General features: G+C 39.6%; 1 protein-coding gene across 12 annotated transcripts; it reads left to right on the top strand.

Moving 5' to 3' along the window:
• Positions 1–111: 111 nt before the first annotated feature.
• On the top strand, positions 112–27937 carry ZFAND4 (zinc finger AN1-type containing 4). 12 transcript variants are annotated; one of them, XM_061358792.1, is made up of 11 exons: positions 677–782; positions 1539–1840; positions 10102–10177; positions 10268–10335; positions 10888–11074; positions 14254–14401; positions 15316–16497; positions 17130–17184; positions 19855–19972; positions 27194–27334; positions 27542–27937. In XM_061358792.1, exons 2-10 carry the CDS (start codon positions 1657–1659, stop codon positions 27297–27299), a joined length of 2124 nt encoding a protein of 707 aa, XP_061214776.1. In that variant the 5' UTR covers positions 677–782; positions 1539–1656; the 3' UTR covers positions 27300–27334; positions 27542–27937. The 12 variants fall into 12 exon arrangements, 9 of the variants coding, with proteins under 9 accessions (XP_061214771.1, XP_061214776.1, XP_061214775.1 ...); XM_061358787.1 differs by lacking the exons at positions 677–782; positions 27194–27334; positions 27542–27937 and adding exons at positions 112–565; positions 22512–23419; XM_061358791.1 differs by having other exon boundaries at positions 27194–27937.

Below are 27937 nucleotides of genomic sequence, written 5' to 3'. Positions count from 1 at the left end.
GACTGACTGACACTGAAGCAAGAGCAGAGTCGTGCACTGACCATGAGTAAAGGTGCCTCAGAGCTGCGCTCACCTCCAGCCAGCACTGGCTCAGCATAAGGGAAAGGCCTGCAGTGGCTGGGTGTCATCCCACTTGTGCTTCGACTGGGCCCAGTGCTGTGCTGGTAGGCATTAGCGTTCCCTAGACGCCTCACGGGTTCAATTTGAGGTATAAACGCTGGTTTTGACCGTTCTCCTTGAGCAGATGTAGCGGTAGGGCCGGGGCGAGGTGTTGGCCCCCTTGGCCTTCGCTAGACTACACGTCCCAGGAGCCACCGCGGCCTTCCGTCACGTGGCTGCCGTTAGAGGCTGGGGAGTTGCATCCGGGTCCTTCTCCGCGCATGCTCTGCCTCCCCGCGTCCTAACGACCACAACAAGCGACAGCAGCGCGCCCGGCCCGGCGGACACCCGCCCCTGAGGCTCCCGGAGCACCGCCCCTCCAGGGAGCTGATTGGGAGAGCCGCTTGAGAACCGACGTCGCATTGGCCCGTAGGAGGCTGCCCGGGGAGGATGTCATGAAGGAGAGGTAGGCGCGGGGGCTGCCGGGGAGCGAGTGGTGGCGGTGCGGCGTTTTGGGGGGGGGCTCTTGGGTCCTAGCCCCTTACCCCATAGTTCTTTACCCTATAGCTCCTCCGGCTGCATGAGTCCCGCCGGGGCTGCAGAGCTCCTGTGAGGCACGGCCGGCGGCGCTGCACGGGGGGAGAGAAGCTCTGTCTCCTCCCGAGCGGGCCCAGCGGCGGCAGGTGAGATGAGACCCCTCCCTCTCTCCTCCCATCGCGGACCGGCTCTGCAGCCCCCGGGAGTGCTGCTGTCTCGGGGTCCCTGGGACCCGAGGAGAGGGGCAGTGCGCTAACCCCTCCCGCGTCCCCGCCGGTGGTAAGCGCGTCCCTGGAGGGAAGGTGGGTGGATTCCTTTGGGGGTGGGCTGGGGCACGGCTGGTCCTTGAGGTGGGGCTCGCGTATTACCCAGGGTGTGAGGCCGCACCGAGGATCGGCGGCGGTGGCTGCGGCGGGTGGGAGAGAGGGTGGGCAACTGCTCTTGCTCCTTTGTTTGCGGGTGCTCGACTCCGCTGGCCTGAGTCCGGCCTGCCTCCCGGTGCCAGGGCTGGACTGGGCCGGGGGCAGCATGGAGCGGCCGAGGTGTGAAAGCTGCTGTCCTGTTGCCCTCCCCGAGCCCGGACGAGTCCTCGTATTTATGCCTTCCTGGAGCTTTTTCCGCAGGTCTGATCCTGCTGAAGGGCTCAGCTCATGTTGGCTTTAGGCGTTAGTGTAGGTCGTTTGTGAAAACAGACATAAGAAAGGTAGGAGATAGGCCCTGGAATGCTGACTGAAACTAGAGTCCTAAACCTACAATATACTAATAGCATTTGTGGTAATCTGTTGTACAACCTACATAGTAATTTACTGCTTCTTAATAGCTGTTCCATTCTTCATCAAGAATGAATTCTCTTCAACAGCCACATGCAGATGTTGTTAGCGCTATGCTTGTTTGCTTTATAGATGAAAAATCCTAGAAATGAACAGCGATGCACCACACCTGTCCTCAAAGCTGACTTGGCTGGAAGTGGAATGTAGTTTCTGACAGATCTCCTTACAAGGAAGTTGTAAATCCTTTGTAATGGCCAACAAGAAAGAGCCTCCTTTTTTCAACGAAGATAATATGGGACCGTTTCACTACAAGCTTCCTTTTTGTGAAACTATGGAGCTCTTCATTGAAACACTCACAGGAACGTGCTTTGAACTGCGAGTTTCCCCCTTTGAAACGGTTATTTCTGTGAAAGCTAAAATTCAAAGACTGGAAGGTACTGTTCTCTCATTTCAGTATAAACTTCACTTTAGAGAAAGTCTTGTTTTAAAAATTATAATTGCTATTTAGATCGGATTAATGACTTGTTCAGTATTATGTATATAAACTAGGCGCTTGGTTTACTGCTTGGGTTTAATTGGAATTGAGGGGTTTTTCTGCTTTTTTCCTTTTCCTGTCAGTTCATAGCTTGGGCTTTGCTGGAATTGGTATTTTTGCCCTCCTTTTGTTGTTGTGTTTTGTTTAATAAGGTAAATCTTTAGAAGTCTATGTTAAATCATTAATTGTGGTATTATATGGGATATAGCATTTTTGGTTTTTAAAGTATTCTCTGGTATAACTTGTTAACTAGCAAGGTTATAAACTCGAGTGTTGCAGTATGTCTATATTGCAACTGTCGAGCATACTTTAAACATAGGTGCTCTGGTTGTTGCTTCTTAGGTTAGCTAGTTTATGGTTTATGATACTGCAGTCACAAGACCAGCTGTAGTGCAGGCAGATGCAAAGGTGGCTTGAAGTTAGAATTTTGTTTAAGTGAATGATCTTTTTCTGGTAAAAGTCTGGCTGAACAATGATTTGTCTTATCGTGATGAACTTGGCACATCTTGCAAAGTGAAAACCTCCTTTGAGTCCAGTTCTGGTGCTAATGTGAGGAGAAAAGATGTAGCTTAGTCCTCTCTCACCTCTTTCACTCTACAGTGAGGATGATCCTGCATGAAAGAATGCTATTTAAAACACATGAGTTTAAATACTTCAGCTACTTTGAAGCACTGTATCCTTTTCCTTACTTTGGAGGAGTTAAAGAACTCTGTAGCTACACAAGCTGAGGGTACCAGAGTTGCTGATCTGTAAGAAAAGGGATCCTCTCTTTCCCCAGTATAGCTGAACACTTTTTTCATTCTTCTGTCTGTGTGGAACCCACCCTCTGTGAGATGTAATGCTATGCTTTAGACTTGAATCTAAGGTACTGTCCTCCTCTTATGGAAATCTGTGCTAATGAACAGGAAAAAAAATGTAGCTGACAAGTCTTAAAACACAAAAGCGTTCAACAATAGGGATGACTTTCTGCTAGTAAGGTCCCATAGTAAAAGGTCCACCATGCAGATAACTAGAGTTTACATCATTGTACCTCCATTAGCGCAGCTATGTAGATACGCTTTTGTTTCCTGTGGACAGGGCCATAATTAATCACAAGTCTGAGAATATGTTGAGATGCTCCTGGAGGCTAGAGGTGAAACAAGAAAAGGAAAGGTGTTTCCTTCATGACTGAATATAGGCGTAGGAGAGATGTAAGCAGATACATGATAGAATGCTAACTAAGAGTGAATTAAAAGGGAGCTTAGGCAGTAGAGTATAGGAGAAGGAAAGGTATCTGGACAGTATAGATGAAGTGAGTGTTAAAGGATGCATGCAAAGACAGTAGGAGATGTGAGGAAGAGGAATTTTAATTTACTCTGAAATAGGAGATTGCCAGTAGACATCCTGAATTATACTTATAGCTTATTATTGTAGGCTGAGTGTGCCTAGCTTACAAAAGTATCATAGTTTCTTACTAGTTTCTTATAAGAACAGCTAAGTAATGAAGTTATAATATTACTTATTGAGAATTTTGTTCTGGTATTGTAGTTGATAGGATAAGGTAGTAGCTTAGGTGCCTGCTATATGGACTTTATTAGTAAGTAAATTTCATTAAAATATGGAAGATAAGACTTCACTGGTGTTTACCATTGAATTGTTAGAAGTCAGTTGAAATTTCTTGGTACTCCAGAACACAGTTTAAAATATCTGCAGTGTCCTGATTAATATTATTTATTTGAGGCAGAGTGAAGACATCTTGATCAACTGTGTGTGGAGGGGACAGATATACAGTGACAAATCAATTTTATGTTGCATTTGGGGTTGATACTGCATGTAAAAAGTAATGAACCACTTTTAATTGATGGAGTTCCTATTAACAGTGTACAAGTGCAAGCAATGAATCACCCAGCTAAAGCAAAAATCCTAAAGTAATTTTGCTGTTGTGATTTAGTATGGGAAGTAAGAAGCTTACCCCTGTTCCTTTTTCTGCTGCTGTTTTTAACTTTTTGTTATTGTATAGTGTCAACTTTCATGGAGTGTGAACAAAGAGGTGCATTTAAGCTGCACTTCTGGCTGAAGAATGCTTCCTGCACTGCTGGGAGACTATATAGGGTACCTAGTATATGTATTGTCTCTATGGATTCATTTGAGTGTAAGGGTAATGGTATGTAAGCATATAAAAGGACAAGTTAGGGGAAAATTAAGACTTGGTATCTCCAAGAACGGAATCTAGAGTTGTCTCAGAAGTTAATAATTTTTTTTCAAATGTCACCAATACATCTAGTTGTAAAAGTCTAATAATAAAACTAAATCAAGAAAACTGACCTTTGTCAACAACCTGAAAATCAATAGCTGTAGACTGCACTGTAATAAGAAAGGATAATATGGATGGCATGTTAGGAGTTTTGTATACTTGTCATTCTTGGTGTCTGTTTAATGATCTGATATGGGAAGGGCTTGTTTAGACAGCTGTAGTAGACACTGGTGCCTTACTAAGAGTGAGCTCCATATCTCCAGCTGTTTCCAGTTGGTTTTAAGTCAGTAAAGAATAGGGGTAAAAATTTATTAATGGGTTCTAAGGCATCTGAAATTTCAGTGCAACTCTTAACTCTACTTCTGAGTTGAAGTTAAAGCAGATCTGATGTGTTTCTATCCAATCCAGGCATTTATCCTCAAATATGTTCCAGGCAAAGTAAGCACTTGGTATCCAAAAATTTAGATTTGTTATAATGTTGACTTTGGAGCCACTTACAGTGAATTGTTCCTTGTCTCAGATTCACCAAATGAGCTTTTTAAAGTGGTACACTGAGAAGAAATATCTTCCTTTGTCTCTGCTGGTGGCATAAAAGCTAGAATACACACAGCCAGTAGCACAGCATAGTGTGGGCAGCAGTGTTACCTGCTTCATTGGTTTCATTTGATTATTTGTATTTGAAAGCAGGATCATGTGTTGGAGTGACATGAATGAGCAGGACATGGATAAGGTGGTACCTGAGTTTCAAGGTGACATGAAAGACTGAGCTTTAACACATGAACGGTACTTAAAAATAGCAGGACTTCAATGAAAGAGGAAATAGCTTTTTGCCTTTTTTTGGTGGAAGATATCTTCTTGCTACCTTTATTGCACAAGTCTTTGTAGCTTCTGGGCAAAGTTTAGTATTCCTTATTTGGAAACACCAATTATTATATTGACTTTTATAGAAAGAACATTCTGATAGTGTATTCCTGGAGTGGCTAATTCTTTCATCTGTTACAGAACAATAGATAACATCTGTAAATGTGTGTGTTCAGTAAAATAGGATCGAGTCTCAAGGGGGGGAGGCTGGGGTTGGGAATTGGTAATAGTGGTATTATTATTTTGTGGGAATTAATTTGCATTCTGCAGCTGGAGGGTTAAGGCCTTCATTTACATAGCTAGTTTAAAAATAAGAAGAAACAACTTGGTTGTGATTTGTTCAGTGACTGCTTGCAACTGAATTTTGTGATCTGCATATATGGAAACATCTATCTTTTTAGGTGAAAACTTAGATGTTCTCTTGTTCTTGTATTATTGTAAAGCGGAAAAACAGAACTGGCTTTTAAAGCTAGTTAATTTGGAATGCTTGTGTTCAGCAGGGAACAGATGCAACAGCGTTTTGTTGAATGTGTGTGTACTCTTTAATTCATCATGGCAGTTGATACTTTGGTCTTTTTCCTGTCATTATTTTGCTGCCTATGTACAGCAGCTTCACCTGAAGCAAAGGAAGTGGATGAATATCAAGCAGATTTCTTCTGGATGTTATAATTTCTTTCTAAATTCTGTGAATTCAGAGTATGTATTATATTTTATTACTACTAATGTTAGAGAAAATGGTTATGTTTCTGTCAGGACTGGAATAAATTGATTGCATAAGGGTAATAAGTTTTCAAAAAAACTTGCTTTTCTTTTGTCTACTACTTTTCCTCTGTGTCTCCTGTTTGCTTAGTTATTTGCCTGTTTACTGTGCCGATAAAGACTAAAAGAAGTTCATGAAGCTTCTTCAAGCTTATGCCTTGTCTGAGCTGGGAAAACATTCCTGCAAATGCAAGCTTGTGCCCAGATCAGATGGTCAGAACAGCTTTTGGAAGGTCACATTTGCTAGGAAGTTTGGCCTGTATTCAGTTAACGGTGACTTGCTGTTAGTCTCCTCTGTCAGTGCCTAGAATAAAGAATAGGTCAGCACTGATCACCATGCACACTAATGTAGCTGACTATGTGCAAATGAAAGATGGGAGATTTAGGAGTTGCGAAAACAGTCCTGCTGCTGTAAGTTGTGAACCTTTGCACCTCTTCCCCCTGCTCTCCTGTGGGGGGAAAATAAGACTTGTCAGACCAACCTCTCTGCAAGCAAGAACAAATAAGGAACTTTACAGCAATTTGAACATTGGATCAAAGATAAGTAAAATGTTTGAACTTTGGCTTCTAAATGTCTGTGGTGTTTTCTTAAACTCAGTAACCTTCTATACACAATATAAAATCAAGTTTGTTGTGAAATCTACAGGTTTGGTCATTTGTTTCTGGGTCTGACTTGGCTACATCAGTTTCTCTGGTGAACCGGCTTAGCGTGCCAGAAAGAAGAGTAAAGGAGTGAAGCTTAAGAATATATCTGATAGGCTGATTCAGAAATAGGACAGAGTACTTACTTCTTTCCTCCCCACATTTTAGTAGGTCAGATTGTCAGTGCATCTGCAGCCACTTCAGGAGACAGACCTGCATGAAGAGTGGTTTAAGGTAGCTCAAAGAATGACCATCAAAGGTATTAGCAAAGAATAGTTTTATAGTGAGTTAATAAAAGTACAACTTAACAGAATTTAATGGCAAGGTTTGCTCTTACTTATTACATGGATGAGACATACAAAGGAAAATCTAGCTAAAGATGAATGGTGCAGAGACTGAAGACAAGACACAAAACGGTAAGGAAGACCCTCCTGTTGAGTCACAAGCTTCAGAATAGACCCCTTTCTCTCAAAGGAGCCTAGGTGTGGATGAGTGTAGTTTTAAGTCTCGGACTTGGTCAGTGGTATATGCCTGAAGGGTTACAAGTGCACCAGTTCACAACAGAGGGAATTTTTACACAGATTTCACCTACCAGCAGTTTGCAGTTTTAAGGTGGATCTTATAAAGTAAGTCAATAGTATTTACTACACTTGCTATAGCAATCTATAAAAAAATCTATAAAGCATATATAATCTATATAAAACCTACACACGTACACATACATGAAGACATATAAAGGCATAGCTTCTAAAAATTCCCCTCAAGTTGACTAGAATATTCCTAATGTCTCAGCATTTCTCAAGGGGTGGGGAGACTTCAGCTCAGGTCCCGTCTTTTGGTGATGGTCCTCCACTTATCACAAACTTTAGAGTCTGGAAGCTCTGAGGGGCATCGAACTCAGAGGGAGATGCTGGTAGCAGCCTGCTGTGGTCCAGGAGTGCTCAAAACGTCTCGCTAGAGACCACTGCTTATAGGATTACAAAATGATTTGCTTTAGTTGTTAGTAAGTTTCCCGCCTGACCAAAATCTGGCTTGGTAATTACTAGAAGTTTCTCAAACCTCCAGTTAACAATGGTATTGTTCTGTTCAGGCTATATCACAGGAAGGAATGTTCCAAGGCTGTCAGGGGATGACTGACTTTATCTCCGCACTCCTTTCCTACCTTAGCCAGGGAACAGAAGTCCCTAATGTGATCAGTGCTTCCCCCCTTAGCCATGCAAGAGTTCCTGGTATGGTCAAGGGACACTTCACTGTCCAACTTATCATGCAAAGGCCAAGGCCTGATGGAAATTCCTGAGATACTGGAGCATCCCAGGGGATGGGAGCAGACAGGAAAAGGGCAGGCAGATGCACAACCAGAAGCCTGCAGATTCTTCTGTACTATCACCTGTCTAGGCCAAGTGCATTTGAGCACTGAGATGTAGCTTATTACCCCTCTTTTGGAACCGATCTAGAGCAGGCTGGTGATACAGTCATGTGTTGCTTAGGGAGAGTGGATAGGATCTTGCAGTTCTTATTATTTTTGCCAGTTTTACATGCTGATCCCATGCACAAATCTTTTCTCAAGAAAGCCTTACTATGATCCAGAAAAGGGACAGCTGATTGTTTTTTTCCTGCACCTGAACCGATAAAGCACATGGTATTTCCTCTGTGTATATAGAATTCTTAGAAAGCAGCATAAAAGGGAATTAGTAATAAAGACTTCACTGTTTTTCATTAAAGCAGAGTAGTCTTTTCATCTGTTCATTTAACCAAAAATACATTGTCATTGTTAAATGAACAAAACCATGTTTCACTGTAGTACAGCCAGTTGCAAGCCAGTCTTTTTGACAAGTGCTCTCTTGGTTTATCAAAGTAATTGGAAATTGCTCCTTGGAGGCTGCTGAAACCATAACAAATGCAGACAGTAATGACTGTTTGTGATCAGAAGACTGCAAAAACACAGAAAACAACTTCACCGTAGACTTGCTGGCTCTTGCCAGCTTGTTCTTCTTTTGCTTATGCTGCAGACTTGAATCATAACTGAAACCCAGTTACTAAATAGCTGGCAGTGTAGTAGCACTTATGTTAGTCTACTATATGAACATATTCCTCTCATAAATGTCTTGTGGACTTCAGAGAATACAAGATTCCTGTTAAATGCTGTCCAACTGAAGTAAAGTTGCATTGGTTGTTCATAAAAGAGAAGATGATGTGAGCTGTGGTGAGAAAAGGGAATTACCATCTTCTCTAAAACTTAAATAACAATGACAGTTCCTCCAGAGTGCACTCCTTCTGCAGGATGTCCACATAGCATGTCTCCTGCTTGCCTGTTGAATCTGTTCAGACTTTCCTCTTTTCTTCCTTGCTAGTGATGGGTGTTGGTAGCTTTAGGGTATGTTTGGAAACCACCTGGAAGAGTCTGAACTTTGTATTCTCTTGCCAGATGTATTTTGGGAAGTCCTACTGTATGGCATTGCTACTTGTATATCCTTTTGAATACCTCAACATGCAGTAAATAAAAGTACAAGATAAGGTTATTTTAATGTAGCCTTTTGGAAAATATATTTATAGCTTTTGCTTCTTAGGCTGCGATTAGGACTTAGACCCTTTTGAAAAAGTAGTTCTGGCCTCTCTAGGCATTCATTTTAATTACAGTTTGTCAGGAATGCACAGTGAGATCTTGATTACTTGGACTTCACTGGACAAATTGAACAACAGTACTTCTTTTTGGTGCTGAAGGGAAGAATTTTTTTTTCTGTGTGTGATCTGAGATGTCTCATCTTTTCTTGTTGTATTCTCACCCAAATTTGGAGAGTGGTAGCATTCTAGTAAAAATGTGTGAAGACCTCAGGTTGTAATGGCTTATGCATATTTATGTGTATTACATATGTATCTAAATAAGTTGACTATGAAGAAACAAAGTTAATTGTTGTGTAGAATGTGGATTTTTAATAAGGAAATACTCATAATGCTTACTTCCCTTTAACAAAAAATAGTTAGCCAGATCTGTCCCAGAACTTGAGTTGAAAATTAATAATACTGTGTATGAGTAATAAAATGCTCTGATGGCCTGAAAGAACACCCACAACAAAATAAAAGTGTTTGTAGTACAAAGTTTGACTACCTGCTATGGTACTGTATTGTATATGTGAACCTTCTGGTTCCAAACCAAACAATGATAAAAAAACATCGAGTTGTCACCACTGTAATAGAGCTGCCTTAATGCAACCTTGTCTTGACTGTAATACAGAATATCAGTCTGTGATTAAATTATTCAGCAGTTCTATAGTTAGAAGTTTTATCCTGTCAGTAGACGTAAAGCTCTGAGGTACAGACAACAGGGAAAAAACTCTCACCCGAAGACTGTAAAAGAAGTAGTATTCAGTAAGTCTGAAGCAGTTGCGTACTTTTACAGACCCCTTGTTGAGCCAAAAGATTGAACTCTGTGTGAACACAAGCCTGCTAATGGTCTTATCTTTGACTTTCAAAGAACAACAGCTATTGTTATTAAGAGCTGTTTGGAAGGTTGGATATCATGCACCTGTTCTTGTCCTGTTTCCTCTTGTCTTTCCCCTGTAATTCACTTTCTCACCTCTCTTTCATTGCTTCATGCTCTTCATTCTTCAAAAAGCAGAACTCCCATTAAGCTTGAATTTTAATAATATTTTGTTTGTTTTCTTTAGGTATTCCTGTCTCTCAGCAGCACTTAATTTGGAATAATACAGAACTGAGGGATGACTATTGTTTGAATGATTATAAGTAAGTATAGAATAAATGACAATTAATGTTTCTAAATAATTATTAGCATAAGTAATCATGATGCTGCAAAATTTTATTTGTTATTTTCAGCATTTCGGAAGGCTGCACTCTGAAATTAGTTCTGGCTATGCGAGGTGGACCTATTAACACTAGAAGAGGTAAGTGCCAACTGAGTTCAAAATAGTTTCATGCAACATCTTGTAACCAGAAACAGCTTTTCTTAGCTAAGCATTCTAGATGAGCAGACTTCAGTTCCAAATCAGTTGGAAAGTACTTAACAAAAATGGAGAGAGTCTTTTTTTGGGTTGTTTTTTTTCATCTTTTCTTCTTTAACACACCAAGTGCACCATCCTTTTCATTTTGTTTGCCCTTAGTTTAACAAGTATGTTTATATGTATAGTTTTAAAATCAGCAGTTCCTTACCTGCAGAAAAAATATGCTGTAATGTAATTATACATATACTTTTAAAAATCTGATTATTAAGAATCAGGCATTGGTTTCGTCCAGTGTTAAACCTGTGTATCGTCTATACAGGAATGAAAATGGAGAAATCCTCTTGATAATTTTCACATGGGAAAAAAACCCTCAGCGTATCTTCTAGATTGGGAATTCCCATTGTAAACTGAGCTGAATTCTCAAAGGTGATCAAAACAATAATAATAATCATCTGGTTTTACTCTGGGTTGGTTTTTTTTTCCTTCTCTTCATAGTTCCTGTGGAAGACCCTATCAGGGAAATGGCTGAATACATGGATCCCACTAGAGATGAGATTTGGGAGAAAGGGCCATCCAACAAACAAGTTACCTTCTTAGTATATCGAGAAGGGGATCAGTTGAACTTCTTCCGTGTGGTAGACCGGGGAGATGGCACTTTAACACCATTATCGGAATCTTTGGGGTAAAGTTGGTTTTAATCTCTGTATTATTTTTCAAAAGCGAGGTGCTGTATAATTTTTAGCTCTATTTGTTGACTTTATCAAAAAAGTATCTGAAATATTGCAAGAAATGTGTCCTAAAATGCTATAACTGGTAAGCCTAGCAACACAGTAGTACCTGGTGGTCAGCGGCCATGCTGACAGTGATCTATCGCCATGTGTGTCAATAGAGTGAGATAAAGCTGACCTTGTGCTTATGGCACTTTTCAGCATTCCAGCCCGTTCTTAAAGGGAACAATTCACAGGAGAGTCAATTTAGCAATAAATGTATTTCCCTTCCATCTTAAGGTATTTATTTAGTTTAGAAACATTCTTCTGTTCACAGCATAAACTTTCTGATGTGGATGTGACTTCACCAAATGATTAGGCAGGAAGATAGTAGCCTGGCAGTGAAAAATCCTGAAAGGGTTTGTCTGAAGATTTGGAGAAACTGGGGGTGTGTTGGTGGGGTTTTTGTTTTGCTGGTGTTTACTTCATTAATGTTCTGAAATAATATTATTATATAAAAAAATAATAAGAGGAGGAAATACACAAATATTTTAGATTTGTGATCATCTTTCAAGCCTTGCACTCATTTTCAGTAAATAGCCACTTACTATGTTGTGTGTATATTTGAAATAGGTAAAAGCCACCATCATCAGCAAGAACTGATAACCTTGCTGCTGCATTGGGCTAAATAAACTTCTGAAAAGAGGGGCAGACAGGTGTAATTCCTGTACTCATTGATACTCTGCCTACTAACAAATGGTTCCCTTTTACCTTTAACTGCAAATGACCATCCAGAGAGCTAGAACTGTGGATGCTATACTGTGAATTGATGCAAGGAATTCTCAGGAGTTTGAACTTTGATTTTTTTTCTTTTAATTTTTATTTTTTTTCCCCAGTATAATGGACACTCTGGTATCTGCCTACATGTTCAAATTCTTGTGTGTGAGAGGTGGTTTTGTTTTTCCTCTGTCCCCAGCCCCCATTTAAAACTAGCATGGACAATTGTTTGAAACTCTTAGTTTTCAACTAGATAATTCTAGTGTATAAATTAAATAGTAATTTACTATTTACTTGAGATTGGCTAAAGGTAGCAAACCAGAGGAAAAACCACATTCTTTTGGCTCTTATAAGGCATCTTGGTAAGCTTTTCAAAGCACAAGAGCATGTATAGAAGTCAGATACATTATACTTAAGAAATGTGCTGTCACTGGTTAAATTATCCAGTTAGGTTAGAAGCCAACTGAGTTGAAAACATTCAGCTTCAGTTGTTCAGTGCTTTCTGTGGGTGTTCGTTTATTAGCTTTTCTACTAAGGCAGACACTGATTGGGTGGGGGAGAAATTCTGGGGTTTTTTTGTTTGTTTGTTTGTTTGTGTGGTGTTGTTTTTTTGTTTTCTTTTAATCTTTATGGCTGGGCAGACTTTGTGGGAAATGGAAACAGTAACAGAGGAGAGAATGGAAGTAAATCAGACCTTTTCATTTTCTCTATATAGAGGAAGGCTGTGAATCACTCTGAATAGTAGCACTTTGCACACTGACAGTAAAATATGTTTATATGTGTGCATATACTGGTGACTGAGAGTTTTGAGGCACTTATTTATCAGCTTTTATCATATTGCTTACATGTGGAGCAGAACTTAATGGCTGCAATTTAGAAATGAGGCACTGGTTTGAGTTTTGTTTTATAGTTCTCCAGATCATTTCCTTTCATCTGTGGTTAAGGGTTCAAAATTTACAAGGTGTAAATACAATGATTATTGTCTCTGGATTAAAAGAAAACTGTTGAAGTTGTGGTAGGGGACTGGCAAGCACTGATGTCAAAAGGTTTCAGCAAGCTACTGATCGTTTTTGAGGTATACGTTTACAAGCAAGATCTCAGGAATGTTGACACCTATGGATAAAGTAGATTTGAAGTATACTCATTGGAAAGTGGGCTAAAAGTGTGATCAAGAGCAAAGTTTCATGTCCATCTTCTATAATTTTAGAATCAAAGCAAAGAAATCCTTCCGTTACTCTTTGGGGCTTTTTTTTTTTTTATTGTATGTGTTTTTTGGGGGGTTGCTATTTAGCCAGGAAATACAAAAAAAAAAGGATAACAATTCTTTTTGCATTAAAATAAAACAAACAAAAACCCACTCCAAAAAAACAACCAGTGAAGCAAAAAACCAGCCAAACGTGTGCAATGCATCACTTTTCTCTCTATCCTTACCTTGAACGAAAAACGGTTCCAAGAATTGTTTTCAGTTGGTGACTTAAGTCTTTGCAGAATTAAAATTCTGACATGATTCTTTAGTGTTGAGTCTTTTACCAAGCTTGCTGGCCCCATATGGAGCTATTCAGGTTTTGATAAGAAATGACTGGACTGTTTTGCTAACTCCTGCTTTGAATTTGCTGCCATCTTAAGTATCTATCTCCTGAAGTTGTGCTGCCTTTAGAATTTTGCTACATGAATCAGGTAAGATGACAGCTCTAATTAGTGGAGAAAAAAAGTTGGGTAGGGTTTTTGGGGGTTGGTGGTTTTTTTTTGGTGGTGTTTTGGTTTTTTGGGAGTGTTTTTTGTTGTTTTTTTTTTTTGTTTGCTTGTTTTGGTTTGTTTGTTCCCCCCCAAGTATGAGACTTTGGAAACCTAAACTGATCCTTTTTTTTTTTTTTTTTCTTTTTGAGAAGCAGAAGTAGAATATCACATCCACATGGGTGAACCCTCCATTTCCACTTATGGTGAGAACACCCCTCAGGATGCATAGAAATTTGGACTTTGCTTCCATGCCAGTGTCTGGTTAATTGGATAACTGATCAGCTTGTTGTCTGAGTCACACAGTTAACAACTTTGGCCATACCTTCAGGAGACATTTGTGGAACTGGATATCCCTTCTGTGGGGAAAAATATATAGTGAGTGTGAGCTAACTGTATATGGTATAACAACTTCCCGGAAGTGTGGCTATGTTCTGATTTCAGCATCATCACTTTGTGTGAGCATCTTATAAGGAATGCTTATATGCTAATTAAATAGATTTGAAATGTCTTTGCAAACAGTTTTACATAATGCTTTGTCAATAGATCAACTGCAGATATGAATCTATTTGTGAGAATACTACTTCATTGAAAACATAATTACATGATTAGAGGATGAACACAAACTTTCTTTTATTTTCAGCGGTGGTTCAATTTATAACTTATATGCGGATGATGAAGATGAGACAGAGGCATCACCTTCTGGCCAACAGATTATTGAGAATTCAATTACTATGAATAAAATGAAACTACTGAAGGCAAAGATGGAGAACATGAATCTGAGTAAAAAGGTGAAGTTGTGATTTAAATTTTCTTACTGTAAAATGGCTTGCACTTTCCTGGTGCTGGCTTTTCTAAAAAGCAGATCAGATATTTTGCTGTCTTGGGAAGTGAAGGATCAAGGGTAGATGATTCTTTACCTGTTGTTTAAGTAAATGCTGTTGTATAAATGTTCTGCTGTGCAGCATTGGTCTTATTTGGATCTACCTGTCCTCATTCAAACAATTCACAACAATTCACTACTGGTTCTGATTTGTATGTGTTGGGTGGGTTTTTCTATGGGTATATGGGATTTTTGGGATGGTGTTTTTTTGTGTGTGTGTTTTCGTGTTGGGTTTTTTTGGTTTCTTTTTTTTTTTGGTTGGTTGGCTGTTTTGGTTTGGGTTTTTTTTCTTTTTTTCTTATTTGCTTTTTTTCTTCCAATACTTTAATGTTGTTTTGCAGTAGTTCTGTGGTAAAAATCAGTGTTTCTCTTAAATGAAGCTTCATAAAAAATACTGTAACTGAAAAGACTATAAACAGGAGAATGAGATTACCTAGAATATAAAGCATTATATTGGTGTTCATGTCTGTCTAGGTTAACTAGATCTAAAATGAAGAGGATTTCTTTCATTGTTCATTTTGTTTGAGACCCTTAGCTCTGCTGGGTAACTTTGGTGGCATTATGGCTTCCCTTTCTATTCTGTTGATGTGTGGTTGCCTATATCTGATTTTTTTTTATCAGAAGACTTTTTTGATTGTAATATTTTGATTTCTGTTATTCAGATGTTGGGGTGTGGTTTTGATGGCTAGCAACAGATAACAGTACAAAGAATGATTTAGTCTTTTCTGGCCTTACAGTGTCTTAATTCCTGGCAATATAATCTTTAAATGAAACGATAATTCAAATACTAATTGTTGTATGTGGGTTTTATTTATTTAACAGCCTAAGAAAACTGTCAAGGTGAAATCTCGTCCTCCGATGGCTCCTCGACCATCTAGTGGCTCAGTGGCTTCTGCTCGTCACCGTTTTTTAAGAGTGCTCCCCCATATTGGACAGTCCTGCCTACCTCCTCCTGGGAATTTGTATCACTCAGAGTCTTCCCAAAATGCACTTTCAGCATTGGCTACTTTGGCCACTGCTGGTAGAACGATGCCATCCACAGATAATGACTTTCTTAAGGAAGATGACACCTGGCAGAGCAACTCATGGTCACAGTCAATTAGTAGCATCAGGTTACCACCAAAAATATCTCGTGTTGAACTAGAAAATGCAAAGTTACCTACTAATAGTATTTTGACTCCTGTTTCATCTCTGTCCGAAAATTCAGAAAAAGCATCTGAAAATGTGACCTCAGCAAGTGAAGAGGATGCTGTTTTGTTTCCGAATCTCACAAATGTAGAACTGTATGGAACAGAAGAAAAACTTCTACCTGAAACAGATGCTTTTGCTTTGTTAACAGAAGAAAACACCACTGAACAGTGTAGTGAGATATATGACATAGGAAAGGTGAACCGAGAACTTGAACTGCCTGATGGAGATGAAGAATCTAAGGTTGTAGAGCAGCACAGAAAACCTGTTAGCAAAGTGCTGAGCACTACAGCAATGGGGTCTGGTCTTCTCCGTACTCGTGAATTAAGTCCTCAAAAAAATCTGCTGTTGTCACCTCTTCGGTATTCAGCACAAATGGCACGTCACAGTTCTCTGAAACCGCAAGCACAACCCAAATGCTTTGAGGCTGGTAACTTGAGATCTACAGCCTCCCCAAACATGCTTCGATCATTGGAAGTCCGCAGTTTAGCAGACTCCTCTTTTTCTAGGACTGCTAGATTTTGTAGCATGAAAGTAGAGTCACTCGGTAAAAGACCTGATGTAATTTCTAAAGCAGAGGGTAGGGACCTCACAGATGTGGCTAACAAGGCATCCAGAGAACCTGTGAGTTCTGTAAGTAACTTAGGATTTCTGGCTTCGCTGGCCCGAAGCACGAACAGGGAAAGTATACAGAGTTCCTGTGGGACAGGCAGGTTTTGGACTTCTGGTATTGCATTACCTGCAAACCTGCAGCATTGTCAGGAAGAAAGCTTTAGGAAAACTACTCCTCCAAATGAAGCTGCTGAATATATTCTAGTGAGTACTTAAGCTTCCAAAGAATTTGAAGTTTTTCTGTCTTTTCTGGTACTGGCATTATGAAAACTCTACTTTCAGTGCATGTGTCTGTGTCTTTTCAGGGAAGGCAGATGGGAAGGGGGAGGTGTACTTAAATCTCTGATAGATCTTAAACTGTTTTCTGAATTCCTGCTGGTATTTCAACTGCCTGTTTATCTGAACAGGTCCTAGAAGTAATTTTTCATAAATACTGAAGTGGTTGTTCAGTTTTCACCTAAAATCATTAGTTACCATAATGATAGAATTATGAGTGTCTGTGTTTGAAGTGTCATCTGACATCTCCTGCTGCTTGCTAATTGTCATTTATGCCAAAGTTCGCACTGTGACTGGCACTGTACATGCCTACCTTCAGATCTCTAATGTACTTTCTCGTTTTGGTGTGTTGTGAAGTATGGGAGGACTATTAAATAGACATTTTAAGTAAGGCTTTATACTGCAGAATTCTAATTTTGTGTACGAAGTAATTTTGGACTCTTTGTAGGTATGTCGATTGATGAAACATTGATTTCAGATAAGCTGATACCAGACTACCTAACTTCCCATTTAATTTCCATCTGCTAGTAATTCCCTTGTGGAAATTTTTTTCTTTTTAGTCTGCGCATGGGCTTGGAATGAATGGAAGTATTGCAGCTGTAGGGAGAAGAGTAGGTAAGTAGTGTGACTTAAATAATAATTGAAGATGACCCTTTAATCTTTTCTGATATATCACATCTATAGAGGACAAGAATAGTTTATCTTTGTAAGGCGTATGTCTTTCCAAGTCTTTGCTGTATTGTACTTCTATATCATGGTATAACTTCTAGTATTCTAAGCGACTCTTTAACACGCAGATGTCATCCAGATCTTAGGTAGACATAACTGTGACTCTTACCTAGCTTATTTTTAATACTTAGTGAATCCTGTATGTCATCTGTAGACATAAATATGATTTCTGCTCTGAAGTTTCCAAAAGGTCAGTGCTGTGAATACTTCTGAGTGTACTGAAGTCAGAGGCAAATTTATCACTGGTGTTGTCTTAAGGGTTACAGCCTGAGCCAAGAAGGATTTGGCAAAAAGAATGTGGAGAGGAAGCAATAAGAGCATGGATGCTGAAAATTACTGTGCAGATTTTTCCTTTTTTTTTTTTTTTTTTTTTTTTGTGGTGGGCATCATTCTTTCTACCTTAGTCTTGGTAACTGTGGACTGCTTAATGCCTGATGTGTGCTGAAAATGGATATGTTGTGCCTAAACACTAATTTCAAGATCTGATATAGAGAATGAGCTAGAAGATAGATCTTCAAGTAGGAGCTGCAACAGGGAAAATGATGTACTTGTAATGACATGGGAGCTAAAGTTGCTAAAACACTGAATTGTGCCTTCATTTCACAACTAGGGGTGCAGCTTTGAATTGGCAGTCAATTAATTAACAGGTCTGTCCTTACCCTGGTAACAGGGATGGTACTCTTGTGAGACCTCACTTGGAGTACTGTGTACAGTTCTGGTGTCCTCAACATAAAAAGGACATGGAACTGTTGGAACAAGTCCAGAGGAGGCCATGAGGATGATCAGGGGACTGGAGCACCTCCCATATGAAGACAGGCTGAGAAAGTTGGGGCTGTTCAGCCTGGAGAAGACAAGGCTGCGTGGAGACCTCATAGCAGCCTTCCAGTATCTGAAGGGGGCCTGTAGGGGTGCTGGGGAGGGACTCTTCTTTAGGGGCTGTAGTGATAGGACAAGGGGTAATGGGTTAAAACTTAAACAGGGGAAGTTTAGGTTGGATATAAGGAGGAAGTCCTTTACTGTGAGGGTGGTGAGGCACTGGAATGGGTTGCCCAGGGAAGTTGTGAATGCTCCATCCCTGGCAGCGTTCAAGGCAGGGTTGGACAGAGCCTTGGGTGACATGGTTTAGTGTGAGGTGTCCCTGCCCATGGCAGGGGTTTGGAACTAGATGATCTTAAGATCCTTTCCAACCCTAACTATTCTATGATTCTAATAACCACGTCTGCATGATGGGGAAGCCTGCTATCACCTGTGTCATCTTGGATAGGACTCTGAAGATACTCTTCTGATGCATCTTACATCAGAAAAAAGTGTATTTTCCAAAAGGTTCCAGACGTGAACAAGCCAAAGTTGGTGTCATCATATCCTACAGGCTCTTGAGAGAGAAGTGGCCAGTAATGATACGTTGTATAACTGGCCAAAGGACAGATACAGTTTACATGTAATTGCTGTAGGGATCATAAATGTGAGGATGGGTATATTCCTTTTTCTGTTCAAGTATGGTCCATGACAGGGGTCTGTCTTCAAGTTCTGTCTTTATCACAAACTGGGCTAACTGATGCTTCTGAAATAGTATGCTTTTAAGATGGTGAAATTGATAGTGTGGGCAAACATTGCCTGGAAGTTCCTGTGCTAGATAGCTATGAGGTAGTACTGGTTGGTAGTGATGACTGCAATGTGTAGTGACTGCCTGGCAGTACTATTGAGTGTAGCCTGCTGTCTCTCAGCTGAGAATTGACTGTTGAGATTGAATGTATGTTGGACAAAAAAAGTGTGAACTCGTAAAGGCCAGTTTTTATGAGCATCCTGACAATATAGTGGTAGAATGACTGAAAGAATGTTTGAGAGGATGCATTGCTCACCTTCACTATTGTAGCATATGGTAAATATGCAAAAGTAATTTGTGGACAGAGTTTACTTCTACCAAGGGGAGGAAAATGCCTTTCCTTTACATGCTTTTCAGTTGCTAAAGCAACAGCTAAGAATTACAGGTCAAAAAGTCGAAGTAAATTGTTAAGTACAGAAATCTTACAAACATCTGCAAAATGCTTTATGCAATCATATAATTAAATTGAGGCCTGTAGTCTAATAATTTACTTTTCTTGCAATTATGGAGTATCAGCAAGATTTTCAAATGTTGCAATATTTATTTGACAAACTTGAGCTATTTGCTACTGAATATGCTAGATGCTAGGTACTTCAATGCCCAGTTGTACAGTGCTTTCCGAATCACATCATGTGTTTTCATTTTACATTTGGGAAGACCATTAGAAGATGTATTTCTTGATTTCTTCTGCAACTTATGTGAACTTTTAGCAGGTGTTAAGAGTAGTGTATTCAATTCCTGCATTGTGTTTACCTCATCCAAAGATGTTCAAAGGCTTGAGATGTCTTTTCTCTTTTAGCTTGTGTGTTTTTAACTCTCTGTTTAGGCTTTGGGGTTCCCACCTGAGGTTCCTAAGTAATGCAAAATTAATCTGGATTTCAAAAGATTTGACTAGTTCGTGATCAGGAATAAGTAAAAATAAAATGTCTTTGCTCTGTGTCTACCTCTGAAAGCAGGTGAAGCAACCCATCTTCCACCTGTGAATGGCTCAATTCAAGCAAAAAAGAAAATTACAAAGCATTGCTTTCTTTGTGGCAAGAAAACTGGATTGGCAACCACCTATGAGTGCAGGTAGGCTGAGAGTATAATCAGCTCTTGTTTAAAATTGATATCTGGATTAACCAAAAGGTTTCCTGCACTGCATGGTTTTCCTTAAGCATAGCAAATCAAAAGTCAGCCTTCCACAAAGCTGCAATTCTTGGTTCAGCAAAACTTTAGGAATTAAAATTCAGGGATGTTGTGCCTGTTCTGTTGCTGAGGTATATGTTCCTCCAGGAAAATCAAGGAATGGAAATTACTAGGGTGCAAGGTATTGGGAAATAAAGAACATGATTACAAAAAAAGAACAATGATATTTTGTAGTGGTGTGGAGAGAACTTGCTAAAGATTTCTGTTCTGCAGTTTCTCAACCATATTATTATAATATTATAACTTGTTACAATTGTTAACAACAATTTGAGGAATATGGACTTTGTTGCAATTTTGCAGAAAAACTCCCTCAGATTTGGCCCTATTACAACACATCTGCATGGTTTGTGAATTTATATGAATTTATATGAGACAGCTTTTTAATTTTGCATGTGTTGTGTTTCTTGTGAGACTTCAGTCACCTTTGAGCATCTAGAGCATCTCAAAAGCAGAACGCCAGAGTGCTGGTCTCCCAAATCATGATTTGCAGACAATACAATGAGACCTGACACTTGGGGGTGATGACTGGAAACTTAAATAAAAAAAAAAAACCACAACCAAACCCTGAACACTTTCTCTTTGATCTTGGTTCGTAAAGTATTATTTCCCACAAGGTACTCTTTTTTCAGTATCAATTCCAATAATCTAGTCAAGGTTGAGAACTGCTGCACTGTGGGGGTGGCATTTGAAGCTGATCTTGGTTCATGCCAATCAAAAGCAAAATGAGCAAGACTTCTGCTAGTGGGGAATTGTGTTGGAGAGGTTCAGGGTGAGGAACTGCCTCCTTACTGACTCTTCAGTCTTTGATTTTGAAGCAGGTTTGGACACTGCACATTTTCCTGCTGAGCCCATAGCTGCAAGCTCTTCTAGAAGTAACTAAGCAGCTTGTTTTAAGGTTAAAAATGAAGCCCAGAAAAGGGGGTAAATTGCACATCTCCAAGAATAGCATTTGTTCTAGTTTCAAAAGAAGCAACCATACGACCTTTTATTAGAATGGAACGTGAACCGAATAGAGAATACAGTTGTTTGAGAGAACTGGTGATTACAGGATCAAGAACCAAAGAAAAGGAAATTTAATACCAGGCACACAAAGCCTCAGTAACAGTTTTAGAGTTTATTATCAACCCAGATAGATAGATAGATGGAGATTATAGGTTAATACTGAGACAGAAAGTTGCATAAGTAATGAAGACAGGCTGAGAGAGCTGGGGTTGTTGAGCCTGGAGAAGAGAAGGCTCTGGGGATACCTTATAGCAATCTTCCAGTACCTAGAGGAGGCCTACAAGAAAGCTAGTGAGGGGCTTTTCACAAGGGCATATAGTGATAGAACAAGGGGAATAGCTTTAAACTAAAAGAGGGAAGATTTAGATGAAATATTCCAGAGAAATTCTTTACTGGTGGGTTGGTGAGGCACTGGAATAGGTCACCTAGTGAAGTTGTGAATGCCCCATCCCTGGAATTGTTCAAGACCAGGTTGGACAAGGCTTTGAGCCGACCTTGTCTAGTTGAAGGTGTCCCTGCATCTGGCAGTGGGGTTGGAACTAGATGATCTTGAGGGTCCCTTCTATCCCAAATCTTATGTGATTCTAATGCCTAATCCATTTCAAGAGAACTCCGATTGTGAGCGATGTAATTGCTTTCCTGTCAACAAACAACTTTATCAAATAATCAGGCAATGGGACACTAATACTAGTCTCCACTTGATGCACTTGTCAAGATCAGGTACAACATCCAGAGTATACTCTCCTCGTTAGAAGTCTTAGCTGGTGAGCTGTCAAGTTTGAAGAAAAAATTGTAATCTTAATTCATTCAAATTGCAACTGATATTGGGAAGATGGACCTTTATCCAGTCATATAGGGAGTCGTGTTCCCCATAGTTATTCTGTCTGATGTTTTTACAGCTGACTAAATGTGTATTTATTAATCTCAAATAACTAATTTGAGTTTATGCCAGGAAGAAGTTGTGTTGAACTAAACATCTTGTTTTGGTGGTCTGAATGATGTGGTGGTGTTTTTTAACTGAAATGCGTTATGTGGATTTCACCTGATGCCATTATTTTAGTTCTATGGTTTTGTCCTCTGAATTCTACCAACCGATGTTGTGTGAGGTCTTTAGAAAAGAAATAAAATAAACCAAAGCCCGTCATTCTGAATTTGTAAGATTGTTCAGTCCTTGATAGCTAATTCAGGAGTACTGATCTTGCTTAACTTCCCAGCTGAAGAGACTGTTGGGTCAGAGTTGCAAAGGTGACAAAAATGTCATTTTGATTACCCCACCAGCTAATGTTATCAGTCAAGGATGATTAGAATCCAAGCAGCTTTGTCAAACAAACAAGACATGATTAAGCCAAAGGGCTTCTAGCATATCAGGGAGTTAAAAGCTTCTGAAAGCTTCTGACTTCTAATATTCTTGATCCTTCAGATGTGGAAACAACTTCTGTGCAACACACCGCTATGCAGAGACTCACACCTGCACCTATGACTATAAGAGTGCAGGGCGAAGGTATTTGCAGGAGACCAATCCCGTCGTTAGTGCACCAAAGCTTCCCAAAATATAACATGGTTGTACTGCATGTGGCCATTCTGCCATTGAAGAATTGTATTACATTGAGAGAAGCACTTGCTTAAACTGCATAATTTTGCCGTGCTCCATATTTAAAGATTTGCCAAGTAACAAAAGCCCATGAGGATGCATCCTATCGAAGAATAATGTGAACACTACTGCAGTTAAAACTTTTCTTCCTTATTGAATGAAAAGTTAAAGATTAGTTTTTGAAAACTTACACTATGTTACTGCACGTCTTGTGTTGTGTTTTATATTTGGAAAAGCTATTTCACTAGACAAGTCTTTAAAAGATGCACTTTACTAACTTTATTTACTGTATAACCAGACTTGAGGGGGTGTTGTAATGAGGGTGTCATGTAGTGTCTTATGTACTCTTGCGTTTTTTGTCCATTGCGTGGTATTTTCTAAGTTATTTCACTAGAAAGATTCTCTCTCCCTCCCTCCCCTTTCTTGAAATGGCCTATTTTGAGATTTTTAAGGGGGTAGTGTGTTCCGCCCCTCTCTTTCATTCAGATTGGTATTCATACACTGTGTATCCATTCTGAAAATTACATATCATGGTAATCACATTTCTTGAAATAATACTGTTTATATGACAAGTTTGTTTTAAAATAGAAAATTCCCCCTTTGTTGCCATTAAATATAAGGAACAGTTTATTTTAACTTCTTTTGTAATGCTAGGTTTTTTTAAAGATTTCACAACTTGGTTTGTTAAGATGTTGAATGCTGTTACTGGAAGAAATTCTAATAAATATTAAATTTTACTCTTGTTTTTGCTCTTACAAATATGCAAAATAATTTTTCCTATCTTACAGCATGCTCCTAAATTAAAAGTTGGGCTTTGTTATGGGGGGCAAGGCAGATTTTATGGATTTCTTTTTTAGAAGCACTGGCTCATACCTGTTCTTACTGAAGTCAATGGAAAACTTCCCACTGACATCATTAGGAGTAACATGACCAACAATGTGTGCTTTAGATCTGAAGTCTTACAGATGTACTAGCAAAGGCAAAACTGGATGTTCAACAAATGGCATGTATTAACTTAAAGCCTTTCTCCTGTAGAGGCAATTCAGTAATTTTGTGAGACCCCCACTAATGAGTATACAGCTACTGCAGAAAGTGATGTTGGAGGAATTAGGGACTGTAGTGGTAGGATGAGGGGTAATGGGTTAAAACTTAAACAGGGGAAGTTTAGATTGGATATAAGGAAGAAATTCTTTCCTGTTAGGGTAGTGAGGCACTGGAATAGGTTGTCCAGGGAGGTTGTGAATGCTTCATCCCTGGCAGTGTTCAAGGTTAGGTTGGACGAGGCCTTGGGCAATATGGTTTAGAGTGAGGTGTCCCTGCCCATGGCAGGGGGGTTGGAACTTGATGATCTTAAGGTCCTTTCCAACCCTAGCTGTTCTATGATTCTAATATACCTACTGAAAGCCTTTCCTCTTTCATTCCCTTAATGTGTCTGAAATACTTTTGTAATCTTATGTTACTTGAGATGTTCTAGTATAAACAGATTAATAAAAAACCCACAGCAAACCACCAAAACAAAAGAAATCCCCCCTTATCCCATCTAGACAGTTTAATGTCATGGTCCTTTTTATGCCAGAGTCCTCAGCTACTTAATTGGTTGTGGTATTAAAGTGATCTGTGCTACATTCCAGTTGAACAGTAGCAACTGAAGAGCATGGCAATCAAAAGTTGAGCCAAAAAAAAGAAATCAAGAGGATTTCTCGAAGGGAGAGGACGCACTTGAAGAATTCTCATCCTTGGAGAAAGTACATTTCATGCAGTCCATGTGCAGCTTAAACCTTCTGGAGTTTTCAGAGCATGATGACCTTGGGGAAAAAATTTCAAAATCTTTCTTTTGGGGAGTGGTAGGGAAAAAAGATACATGCACTGTGTGTGTGACCTCTAGGTTTATTCTTGCTGGGCAGAGTTGCACCTCGTATGAAAAACATGTTGTTATGAGCTAGGTACTGTGAAAGTGCCTGTAGTTTTTATTTCATCTCTAGAAAGGGACAATATTTGATGCTGCAGGAGTAAGGAACAGGGCAAACGTACTGGTGTTTTCCCAATAATTCGTTATTTGTGGCTCAGCAGCTCTCTAAAAACATAGGTATTGGTCTTTTTGTTGTTGCAGAATCTAGTTGGTAAGAATTACAATCAAAATAATATTGGCTGTCTTCACATAATTTGATTTTGCATAATTGTCAGGTTTTGTGGTTTAAGCCCATCTGGGACCTCAGCTACGCAGCTGCTCGCTCACTCCTCCCCCACCCCTTCCTCCTCCTGCTCCCAGAGGGGTGTGGAGGAGAATCGAAAGAATGTAACTCCCATGGTCGAGATAAGAGCAGTCCAGTAACTAAGATATAACACAAGCCACTGCTGCTGCCACCAATAATAATGATAAGGGAAATAACAAGGGAAGAGAATACAACCTCTCACCGCCTGCCAACCGACACCCAGCCTGACCCAAGCAGTGATCTAGCCCTTCCGAGTAGCTGCTGCCAGTTTATATACTGGGCATGATGTGCTGTGGTAAGGAATACATCTTTGGCTAGTTCGGGTCAGGTGTCCTGTCTCTGCTTCCTCCCGGCTTCCCCTCCTCCCTGGCAGAGCATGAGACTCAGAAAGTCCTTGGTCAGAGTAAACATTACTGAGCAACAACTAAAAACATCGGTGTTATCAGCATTGTTCCCAGGCTGAAAAAACACAGCACTGCACCGGCTACTAAGAAGGAGAAAAATGACCGCTACTGCTGAACCCAGGACACCAGGAAATCATTTTGCAGTGAATTAGAATAGCCATGCTCTGCTTTTAAGAAGACTACGTAACAGTTGTATGGCAAGAAGTCTCTGAGTCAAATCTCAATTGTGACCCTCTGTTTTTGCATATGCGTACTGAAGTGCACAAGAGTACTTTTCAGAACATAGTAATAATCTTATTTCTACAGGTGTAGATTCTCATAATTTTTATTATACCTCATTTTATTACACCTAATAGATATTTGTTGTGCAGAACTCTTCTGGTTTTGTTCTCATTTCTAATACTGGGGCACTCTTAATTTCAGCCAGTAGGACAGACCTAAGCACGCTTAAATTTGTAATTTATTGTTTTAGTTGGTAATCTATATATAAATATAAACACATAGGGATATATATATGGTTTTAGACCATATGTGTTAGACTGTGCTATGGATTAATTACTGTTTAATGTGTAAACTTAACCTAAATGGTTTGGTTTTCTGAATATTAGTGCAGTGGGGTGCTATGGATCTGTTATAGACAAATGTTTAGCTTTTGTGTATTTGTTCATGTAATTAGGTTATAGCATAAAGCATTTACATAATGGAAGTTTAACAATGACTTTGGTGTATATTTCTGTACCATCCTCTCAAATATTTTTTCATGCTGCTCTTGTGCTTGAGGACCTGTGTGGCAGAACCAGGCTGGACTCTCATTGAATGAGTTCCAGGACTCTTGTGTCAAACTGACGAGCACCACAGAGGTCTCAGAAATGTTTTTGGATCTTGAATGAAGTATTTCCTTTCTCTGAAATCTCTAGAAGGTCATGGTGATAAAAATCTGTCTGCTTACAATTCCTGTCTATTCAGTTTGCAGTCCCCTGCACTGGTGCTTTCTGCTAACAACTTTCAGTTGTAGACAAGGCTATATTTGTTAATGCTTTGCATTAGAAAAATGAAAAAAAATCTAGCTTTTTTACATATGAGTTAGACACTTCGGTTTCTTTTCAAATACATCCAGCTTTCATAATGGGGCATCATTTTCTAGGTGCAAGTTGTGGGTTTGGAATTGCTTGTGTCCATAAGGAGTTGCTTCCACCTGTGGCTTTTGTACTGGGTTATGTTTTTCCAATTTTTAACTAATCAGGTTCATCTTCAAGAGAATTGACACTTTCTCTGAGCCACGGTCGCTCGCGTGAGGACATTCATGCAACTAAGAGAGCCATCTGGAGGTGTGGGACAGTTGTGTGAGCCTGTGCTGCTTCTGATTAACTGTAGTTCTTACCCTGATTTTGGTTTGGGATAGTTTTGCAATGTTTGTAATCATTGTAGTGTTGGGTGAAAAACAGTTAAAAAAGGTGATTGCCTTCCTGTAGTTATTGTTGTATTGGAAGATTATTGTCCAAAAAAAGGCAGGTGTGCTCAACGGAAAGAAGAAATTAGGCTGTTTCTTGTGAAGCAGGTGTGTTTAAAGCCATTTGGGTCTTGTGGATGGTAACTCTTACTTTTAATATGTGGAACTGTAATTATTAATTTTCTCAGCAGACACTTATCAAAACATTCTCCTGTTCTCTTTAGCTGGCTTCAATTCCTAGTTTATATTTTATGTTAAGGTGATTTATGTGTGTACCACTGAATGTCATGAGCATACCTATGCACAGGTAAAGGGACGTTCCTTTTCATAGTATTAGTTTTTATCCTCCTTTTCCCTACCCACACTGAGCACATATACAAACCAAAAGTTTTGCAAGCAAAACCTTTTGACTAATCAGAAATGCTTTTCTACCCCTTTTCCCAGAAGAGAGCAATTGTTTGAAAAGGAGGGTTCTGTCTCAACCATGACATGCGCCCAAAGGCCCCAAGATGTAAATGGAGAGCCCAGTCTGAGAGAAGATTTGGGATAAACCAGACAAATGTACAAAATGGAGTCAAACACTATGTATTTCTAATGATTCTTAGGCTTTTAAGAGTCTGGCTTAGATCCATTTTTTATTCCTAGCCTGTCTTATTTCCTAATTAGTGAAAAGTGGATTCCTTTACTTATCAGGTAGCCTTTCCAAGCAGAGTATTTCATGAAGCTGGTTGTTGTCCACCCCTGTTGCTTTGTTCACAGTAGGTTGGATGCTTGACTTATTTTTCTTCTTAGGGGAAATCCGCTACTCCATTTATTGGAATTTACAGCCACAGATTAAGGAACAGGTCCTCTGCTTTAGCTCTTCAGACCTCCTGAGATCCTACAGGATTTTTCCTGGTGGAGCCTTCCATCTGGTAAGTTTCACTAAGATGGTGGTGTGATGAAAGAACAAGTTGTACTTCAGAGCCTTTCCAGTATTCCAAGAAGGATGTGTCAGATTTTCTGTGTATTTCTCACTCAGAAGATGAAACCACGTCATCCAGCCACATGTGGATTGACTCCCTGAGCCAAGTTCTTCCCTGCAGCTAACTAATTCCATGAATTAAAAAAAAAAAACCCTCAACATAGCTTCTCTTGGGACTGCTGCTACATCTTACTAGAAAGACTCAAAGGCAATTTTTCAAAGCC

Source organism: Neopsephotus bourkii, unplaced genomic scaffold (genome assembly GCF_033783945.1).
Source record: "Neopsephotus bourkii isolate Nb327-2 ecotype Australia unplaced genomic scaffold, CSIRO-AGI_Nbou_v1 NB_951, whole genome shotgun sequence".
Lineage (NCBI taxonomy): Eukaryota > Metazoa > Chordata > Aves > Psittaciformes > Psittacidae > Neopsephotus > Neopsephotus bourkii.
Note: the sequence above shows the minus strand (reverse complement) of the source record. Positions and strands in the feature narration are given on the sequence as shown.

Coding starts and splice junctions, on each gene's coding strand:
- ZFAND4 (XM_061358787.1), top strand. CDS start 1,657: ATGGCCAACAAGAAAGAGCCTCCTTTTTTCAACGAAGATAATATGGGA. Junction 10,178..10,267: donor TATTGTTTGAATGATTATAA/GTAAGTATAGAA, acceptor TGTTATTTTCAG/CATTTCGGAAGGCTGCACTC. Junction 14,402..15,315: donor ACATGAATCTGAGTAAAAAG/GTGAAGTTGTGA, acceptor TTTATTTAACAG/CCTAAGAAAACTGTCAAGGT.